The following is a 9,322-nucleotide window of genomic DNA, read 5'->3' as shown; positions in this document are numbered from 1 at the left end:
ACCCCTTTCTTCTTTAAGAAAAATCTGATCGATTTCTTTCTTTAGGAACTTTTATTTCTCCCCAGTGTTTACCTTTTTTGCTCTTCAGCTTCCGGCTCCCACTGTCTTTGTCTTTCTTTCTGCTTCCCCCCCTCCCCCCCCCCCCACCGTGTGTATTTGTCTCTTCAGTTCTTTTAAGGGTTCATCTCCAGTCTTTCATTCTAGAGTGACTCTAACTCTTCCAAACATAGAGTCTCTAAAACCAATCACCACACCCTTCCCTTATCACCTCCACCCACCTCCGGCCCAATCCCCAGTTTGAATCTTTACTAGTGCCTTCCCTCCCCCATTGGCTAATTTCAGTTAGTAGAGGAGTTGTCTATGATCGCTTTTCTCATCTCCTGGATGTGAAAGTTTCTGAATAGACGTTAATCTGGCTGCCACGTAGACCCCACCATTAAAGGATCACTGAAGTCAATTTCACTAAGCTTTAAGAAGCAAAGATTTAAAAAAAAAAAAAAAAAAAAAAAAAAAAAAAAACACCTCCATTTTCTTGATGCCTTCAGTTATGAGCATCATTTTACACTTCTTACTTTCAAATTTACTCCAGATACAGCCCCATGGCTTTGTTGTCTAGAAGGGAAAGGAAAGAATGGAATTGGATCGAGAAATGGGAGGGGAGGGCGTGAAATGCAAAGGGAGGGTGGAAAGAGACTTGAAGAAACTACTATGATGATGGTAACAGAGATAGCCAAGAGTCCAAATGGAGGTAAGATTGTATCATTCTGGAATCGAGAAAAGTTCTGGGAAAAGTCTCTTTTGGGAGCTTGATCACTATCTGTAGAGAGTCCGAAATTCTTTTCCTTAGGCTGCCGGGAAAAGAGCAGGGAGAGTGGAGGGGAAGATGAAAGTGTCCGGCAGATTCTCTTTTTTATTTATTCTTTTACCTTAGCTACTAGCAGATACGCTTACCTGCCCACAAGGACACCAGAACTTTGAAGTTGTATGTATCTACTAACCAACCAGATAGACGGGTCTCTACACATCTGGCAATGTCAATTCCAAAGTGGAACTCATTCCTGCTTTCAAAAGAGGAGCCGATTTAGGGAAGGTTTTTGTTTTTGTTTTTTAATTAAATATTTTGAAGAGGAGGAGAAGAAGATTGCTTCTGACTGCTTTGAAGTTTGGTGATTTATTTCCTTATTTTTCAAAAAGAACAATTAAGAACAGGGAAAAGACAAAACAAAAACCGGAAAAGCAAAATTGCTGTTTACTTGAAGTACCAAAAAATCGGAGAAACTGGACTGAATTATCAGTAATAAACAGCTGTTTAAAACTTCTAGAATATTAAAATATCCTCTTTCAAATAAATTTGAAAAAACTACATATTACTTTTAAAAAGTCTCTCTCCCTCCCCTTCTCCCCTATTTCTCAGGAAATAATGAGATTGGAGCTCTTCTTATAAATTCTTGTATATTTACATCCAAAATAGTAAAAGTTCTTTAACCAAGGGAACAAGAGAAATAAGGTTGGAAAGTGAACTTTCCAAGGAAGAAGAGACTTTCCCCCCCCCCCCCCATTCAATTTCTATTTATATAGCTGGTGGGCAAAAAGGGAAAGAATTGAAATCATTCTTTAATTTGAAATTCATTGGAATTCCGTTTGCCCACCAAAGAAAAATTCCTACATCCAATGGATTCCTTCTTCAGTATTACCACGCAAATTGTCAAAGGAGGATGCATGTTGCACAGTCAGAGATTGAAGAATAGATGGAATAAAGAGTGATAGCCTAAGTGGTGTCATTTGAAGAAAAGGGAGACCTCTTTGCTTTCAAATACTTCTTTTATCAGGCCTGAAATTCTACACTTCATCACAACTTCTACAAATACTGTTTCGTTTGTATTAGCCATATCTTATCAAATGAAAATTACCCTGTGGCTAAATCACATCTAGTGTCTCACTTCTTAGTGCGAGTTATTCTAGTTAGATTGTGTGACTCCTTCAAGAAAACTGAGATCGAAGAAACTGAGCTAACTGGACCAGACGAAAGAAAAATCCTGAAAGTGTGAATAGCAGAAAAGATGATTGAGTTGAGAACTGCACAGTTAAGAGAGCCATCTGAAGGCCCCGACTATTGGGTGTGGAGGGGCAGAAGAAACCAGTGGAGAGGGCGCCAAAGTCAAAGTTCGCAACTTCGCAATTTCCTGTGGAGCCCATGAATAATACAAACAGAAGATCACCTCCCGGCTCCTTCCTGCTTCCCAAGAACCCAGGAACTGAGCGGGTAGGAAAGAGGGAGGAACCACTCTAGATTCAACTTCACCCCGTTCTTTTCGTGCTAGCAAGAAAAGAAGGAACATGTGGACTTTTCTAATTTTTCAAATGCTTGGGATAGGGGACCCGGGATGATCAGTAAGCGAATCGCCAGGCTATCCTGAAGTTTGTGGAGGGCCATTTCAGCCATTTCTTAAGGAACAAATCAGACTGAGGATGCTCAAAGCCTTTCGTTGTACAGGAATAGCCCAAAATTTTAGTCGGCCAAATCCGAACCCTTTCCTCCAGACCGTTTACTTAATTTCACGGGAGGGGAGGGGGGAGAGAAGGAACGGAGACTTCACTGGACATCTTCTGGGTACACACATAGTGCTTACGCAAAGCCACATCACCCAAGTTTCTACTTTCGTGCTGGCGAAAGCTAATAGGTCGAAGATAACTCTTTTCTCTGATACGGTCTCTGAAAGCGCCAGATTCCTGTCTGCAGCGGGGTGTTGGGTATCCCTACAGGCATTGTTTAATGATTTTATTGAAAAGAGAGACAGTTGTGAGAAAACAGGTTTGACAAGGAGCCGCGTTTTCCCCCCTCTCGAGGGAATTTCTTTTTTTGTCTGTTTCTGACATCAAAGTCAGTAATCGGTTCATTTCAATGTCATGATGATTATTTAATGTATTTATCTGTGCTGAGTAACTTGCTCCCCACACTGGCGGAAGGGAGGGCAGGCGAACGTGAGGGGGGAAGGGAAAGACTGAAATGCCTTAAAGGGTAAACCAAGCTACAGTAAGGTTAGTTTAAAGAAAGAGGCCGTAAATAAATCCTGTGGAAAGGAAGAAGAAAAGAAGACAAGAAGAAATAATTCAAGAAAATACGATTTGGTTATAAGCTCTGTGCTCTTAACTCTCCATAAAAAAAGCAAAGCCCTTTCTCATCCGAGAAAGAGAGAGAGAGACAGAAAGAGACAGACAGACAGACAGACACACACACACACACACACACACACACACACACACACACACACACAGAGAGAGAGAGAGAGAGAGAGAGAGAGAGAGAGAGAGACAGAGAGAGAGACAGAGAGAGAGAGAGAGACAGAGACAGACAGAGAGAGAAAGACAGACAGACAGACAGACAGACAGAGAGACAGAGAGAGACAGACAGACAGAGAACATTTTGGCCATCCGGTGGAAAGAAGAGTTTGGGGTGCTCGGGACTTTTCTCTGCCTAGCGCCACCACTAAAACAGTTTGTCCTTCAGACTGGAAGACCTTTGGCCTTGGTCAGATACTAACCACTGGTCCATGGGTTGTTCCCTGAAAGACTATTCTTCTGTAGTGCCCAGGACAGGTACTAATCTCCCTCGATGCTGATGCCTCCTGGGTACCATCGAATTGTAGGTACCGGTGGATGCTTAGTATGCACTTCTTCCTCCTGAACCCTAGCTCTCCTCTCCTTCAGTGTCTTCTTCAAGTCAGCTTTTCAATCCAGCTCCTCTAGAAGACCGACCCCTGTAAACCTAATCTAGGGAGATGTTAAGGGACACTGAGCTATGCAGAAGATCAGAGATGCTGACAGCTACTGTCAGTTGGGGTTAAATCAGAGACCATAGTATCTCACCTAAGGTTCTCACTTGCAGGTTTACCTCGGTTTCCGCATTAGGGGAGGAGGAGACTTTCCCAGAGGGTCCCAAGTCTCCCATCCTGATTGCAGCCTCAGTCAAGCCAGTCTCTAATTGTCTTGATTTGTAAGAGGGTTTTTGTGATGCTAAATAAGCGTGGTTCAGCCATTCTACTATCCTCTTTCATACCTCCCCCCCCTTACTCGGCCCTTTGTTTACCCTAGCCTGATCTCTCTTTTATTTATCTATCTATTATTTATACGCTTCCCCTCCTATTCAGGCCCCGTGTATGTTAATTGTGTTATACCATTTAATCCTAACATTGGTCTCAAAAGAGCACTTAATGAGAAAAGCATATCCAACACGGATCATTCTGCTATTCAGCTCAGCCAGATGGACAACTGCTAACTTTTTTTTTTTTTTTAATGAAAATCCCCTTTTAACAAAGGGGTTCCGATGAATAGGCTTCAAATAGTACCTCAAACATTGCTAATTGTTTTTAGGACAATATGCTAATCCACTAGTTTCATCCTCAAATTCTGTTTACAAATTTCTCCCTCACCAATCTACCTCCAGGTACCTAACCCCAAGGAAACACGCACACAACCATAACAACAGCACAAAGAAAACCTAAACAATCAATGCCCCTACCACTACTACCACAACACACACAAACACAGAACACATATAGCATCTCTGGCTTTCCTAGATCAAATGCAATGTAAAATACAGGAAGAAGGGAGTAGGGAGGGGTAGTGGGACAATAATGTTGCTACAGCAAAAGACCATGGAAAAAGCTAAGGGGTGGGGTGAAAGAGAAGGTTCAAACTCCTATTTAAATAGGTTGGGTAGTAGGAATGTGAAGTTATCTTCTTTTCATTCAAATTCTGCCAGAAAACATAGTCATCTTGAAGTAAGGCCTCAAGGAAAAAACAAAAATAGCAAAAAAAAAAAAAAATTTGCTCAGAAATTACTTAAATCTCCCTCCCCCCTCTCTCCCCACTTTCTTTCCTCCCTTCGTCCTTTTCTTTTCCTTTCTTCCTTTCTTCTTTCTTTTTCTCCTTTCTACCTTCCTTTCTATCTTTCTTTTTTTTCCAGTCAGGCTTAAACCTGAAACTTAACTTTAGGGCTACTCATCTCTCTAAAGGACATGCCACACGATTCTTTAAAGAAAGCATTGGACCATTAGTGAGGTCCACCAGACTTTTTTTTCTCGAGTGCTCAAGTCAAGTGAAAACTCTAAAGAAGAAGAGCCATAGTAGAATTTTCAAACAGTACAGAAAGTTCTTTAATTCTTTTCTTTTGCCATGCACATTAAAAATCCTATTGTCATTGAAAAGATGTTAGGACTATTGGCCCCCTAAAACAATTTATTCTTCTAGGTTTGCCATTGATTTATTGAGACAACTAATTTTTGGCTTTGATTTTTTTTTTTTTTAATACACACACTCTTTGATCAAACATTTAGAATAACCTTTAGAGAACATCCATCCTCAGATGCAGACAGGGAAGGGCAAAGAACTTTCTCTACCCTGACCATGAGAGAAAAGGCAATTCTAAATGTTTGGGGAGTCTCTATAAGTAAAGAAAGAAAAATAAACCCAACAGTGTTTGAAGTACCTGCTACCTTTCTTTCCACCGAGTATGTTAACATATGAATACACTTTTCATATACAGATATATACATATTGAGAGAGACAGAGCTAAGAACCATCATGGCCCTGAGCATCCTTCAGTCTAAATCTACTTAGTCTCTGAATTTTAAACTATGATTGAGAAGGGGCAGGAAGGATCTGGGCAAACATTACATCTCAGACTGTATGAACACCACAGGTTACTTTTTAAGGACAGATTGTCTTTATTCAAAACGTCTTTGTTCAACAAATGAACAGAGTAACGAGGTAAAATCCTTCTGGGTACATTTTTTTTTTTTCCAAGACATCGTCAAAAACATATTTCAATGACCACTTAGGATTTTTTTTTTTTTTTTGCTTTAAAAAAAAAAAAAAAAACCCTTTATGTTTCTACATCCTGACTTCATAACCCAATGTTCTGTCTAAAGTAAACTTAGGTCTAGCTGCACTTGTTCACACAAATTTAAAGACTATGTGGGTTCTTTTAATTTTCATTTAAAGAAGCAAACACTATCATATCATGGTTTGAAATAGAAATATTTCCCTTTTGTGTAGTTTTAAACTTTTAAGCCGTTTAAAATTCTGACATGAAAAGCAAATGGCGCCTAGTCCTGTCTGATGGTAAGCACAGATATGAAACAGCTAATTCTGTCTTCAGTGTGCAAAAGGAAAAGAAAAAAAAGTATATTTCTATATATATAATACCAGGGCCTGGAAGATTAAAGTCCAAAGCACATCCGAGAATGTAGAAGAGAACATAAATAAAAGCGAAACTGCCTACTCTTGTCCAAAGGGGGTCCAGTCAGAGGTTTGTTTTTGTTTGTTTGTTTGTTTGTTTGTTTGTTTGTTTTTTGGGGGGTTTCGTGGTTGTCAAAACACTTTCAAGTTTCTGGCACCTGTCTGAGCCTTGAATCCTGGGAGGACTCCCGCCCCCTTTCCCCTTCCTCCTTCCACCCTCAGGCGAAGAAAGGAAAAGTTGTAAGGGGGACCGGTAGGGGTTTGAATCCGCCAATTTTCTGTGGTTACATAGGAGTCCTCGCCCTTGGAACAGGGTGGAGCGGGCGCCAGTGGCTCAGGTGGGTTGGAAGGGCAAGGGAACATAGGGCGGATATTAACACATGCACCCCCCAGCCACCCCGCCCCGGCCCCCGAATCCCGAAATGGTCCGACTGGTTTCGGCAGGGATAGGTCCGGGGAAGGGGACGAAGAAGGGAGCAGGGTGGGGATCAAAGGGGTTACATGGCCGTCGCGTGGGCTGAAGAATAAGGGTCTATTCCAGTCTTGGTCATGCCGGGAAAGAGGATGTAGGCAACTGGGGGCTGCAAACTGGACGCCGACCAGGCAGTACAGTTACAGGGCACCACATAACCCGGGTTGGTAGGGGATGGGTGGGTATGAGTGTGCTGGCTGGGGCAGCTGAGACTGCCGAAAGCCCCATTTTGGTAGCCCAAGGTGGACGCGTAGGGCAGCGTGCTGGTCGCCAAGGTGTGAGGGACCTCAGTCATCTTCTGGATGGCGCTGGAACTAAACTGACTGGGGTCCAGGAGGGAGTAAGGTGCCGAGGTGGGGGGCAGGAACGCCCTGGCTTTCTCGGGAGAGCCGAGGAGACTGTCCGTGGTCCCCACGGGCAGGCCGGCTGCCTTGAGGGGATCAGTTTCTCCGAGGTAAGGTAAAGGGAAGACGTACCTGTCCTTCTTGAGCAGGTTCTTGGGCTTACGTCGCGGCCGGTACTTGTAGTCCGGGTGTTCCTTCATGTGCTGGGCGCGAAGCCTCTTGGCCTCATCAATGTAGGGGCGCTTCTCCGCTTCCGAGAGCAGTTTCCACTCGGCCCCTAGACGTTTGCTGATCTCCGAGTTGTGCATCTTGGGGTTCTCCTGGGCCATCTTCCGTCTTTGGCCCCGGGACCATACCATGAAAGCATTCATGGGTCTCTTGATATGGTCGGTGGGCTTGGACATGGTCCCGTAGGTTGGGGGAAAGGGGAAATAGGAGTTTCTTCAGGGATCAGAGATCGAGTCTTTCAGTCTTTCTCTGTTCTCTCCCTCTTCTTCTCTCGCCTCTCTCCTATCTCCCTCTTGTTTTCTTGAGTGTAGGGAGGGGGAAAGGGGAGGTCAAAGGAAGCCCCCCAAAATACTCCCCCCCAAATGCTCAGCTAATCATACCAGTTCTTCAGCAAATCCAGTCCTTTCAGAAGCGTCCTTCTCTAGGGGGTAGGGCCGGGGGCCGGGTGGGGGTGAAAGAGGGAGGAGAATGTAAACAGAGCGTAAAGAAAGGGGTGAGGAGGGGAAAGCAAAAAGATCCAGAAGTATTTGAGGTCTCAGTGATTAAGCTTTCAAGTATTTGTATATGTGAGTCTGAGGAAGCTCCCCTTCTCTTCTCTCCCTTTTCTTTTTCTTTCTTTCTTTCTTTCTTTCCTTTTTTTTTTTTTCCTTTTCTTTCCTGGAGATGTCTAGCCTTGCAAAGCACCTGGCTGAGAATGAGGGAAGTCTGATGAATACGAGCCAAAAGCGGTGAAGTTCAAAGGCGAGGTTGCTTGGGACTGCACGCAATCTGACATAATCGTGGGGCGTTGACTCCCTAACCTGAACGCCCAATCAGCATGAGAGAGGCAGAGAGAGAATACCTTAAAAGAAAGAAAATAGGAGGAAAGAGCGGGGCAGAGGGAGGGAGGGGAATGAAGATAAGGAAAGGGAGAAGAGAGAGAGAGAGAGAGAGAGAGAGAGAGAGAGAGAGAGAGAGAGAGAGAGAGAGAGAGAGAGAGAGAGAGAGAGAGAGAGAGAGAGAGAGAGAGAGAGAGAGAGAGAGAATTAAGTACAGAGGATTAAAGGGAAGAGCTTGTGTTAGACATTGCACTATTGGGCTATTAGCGGCAAATAAAACTCTTCACGCCTCCTCGTTTTATTTCCAGGACATAGGGAATAAAATAGGACTTAAACTACAAAGAATAAGAGGGTGGGATTCGAGGGGGAGCAGCGGGAGAAGGTTAGTATATGTTTATAAATAGGGTATCATCTCAAGCAAGGACTGCATTCCATCTATCCTATCCTCACTTGTCAAAGACTTCTTCAAAGTAAATATGGGGATAAGATTTGTAATCAACTTTTTGTAGCAGCCACTCAGCCTTCCCTCCCCATCTCCAGCCCTCAAACCCCTTCTCTCGACCTGGTACCTCTCTATTCTCCCCTCACTCTCCTAGCGTCCCCCCCTCCCACTTCTTCACCCAACATCCCCGCCCCCGCCGCCCCCCCCCCCCCAGATATGAGTTGAAACCAGCAGGTCACAGTGGGACACTAGAGACTTCTTTTCTACATAGACACACCTGGTGGGCCATCAAAAACCATAATCAGTGTGTAAAGCTTAAAAAAAAAAAAAAAAAAGAAAAAAAGAAAAGAAAAGCCCTGAAGCTATGACGATTTGCTGAAGATGAAAACAATCTGTTATTAACTGAGGGAGGAAGATTTTCCTTTCTAATAGCAGTTTTCTCCGGCTTGAGTTTAAAAAAAAAAATCTAGTTTCCTCTCTTCACCCCTTCTAAATTGGAACAGAATAATGAAACCCAACACTGCCCTTTGATTAATTTGATGGGGTTTAAGTCAGGGACGGAGAGCCTTTTACCTTCATAATCTTTCCTGAGCAATGGTACTTTGTACTTGGCTTTTATGCCACACAGCCCTTCATAAGGTTGCGCTCCTACTGTCAGGCGTCTTTGAACCAAAGGGTGACTGTTATTATTATTATTTTTTTCAATAGATGGTAATTCTCTGGGTAAAGAGCACTAAATAACCCCGAAGAATCAACCTGCCCGCCTGTTTCCTTTGAA

At 43.3% G+C, this 9,322-nt stretch overlaps 1 protein-coding gene across 1 annotated transcript; it reads right to left on the bottom strand.

Moving 5' to 3' along the window:
- Window positions 1-5,653: 5,653 nt before the first annotated feature.
- Window positions 5,654-7,874, bottom strand: SOX14 (SRY-box transcription factor 14). The gene has a single exon (XM_074297376.1). The coding sequence runs from the start codon at window positions 7,458-7,460 to the stop codon at window positions 6,738-6,740; it is 723 nt and encodes a 240-aa protein (XP_074153477.1). The 5' UTR covers window positions 7,461-7,874; the 3' UTR covers window positions 5,654-6,737.
- Window positions 7,875-9,322: the final 1,448 nt, after the last annotated feature.

This window comes from Sminthopsis crassicaudata, chromosome 3, assembly GCF_048593235.1.
Source record: "Sminthopsis crassicaudata isolate SCR6 chromosome 3, ASM4859323v1, whole genome shotgun sequence".
NCBI lineage: Eukaryota > Metazoa > Chordata > Mammalia > Dasyuromorphia > Dasyuridae > Sminthopsis > Sminthopsis crassicaudata.
The sequence above is the reverse complement of the archived record's forward strand: the minus strand, read 5'-3'. Positions and strand labels throughout refer to the sequence as shown.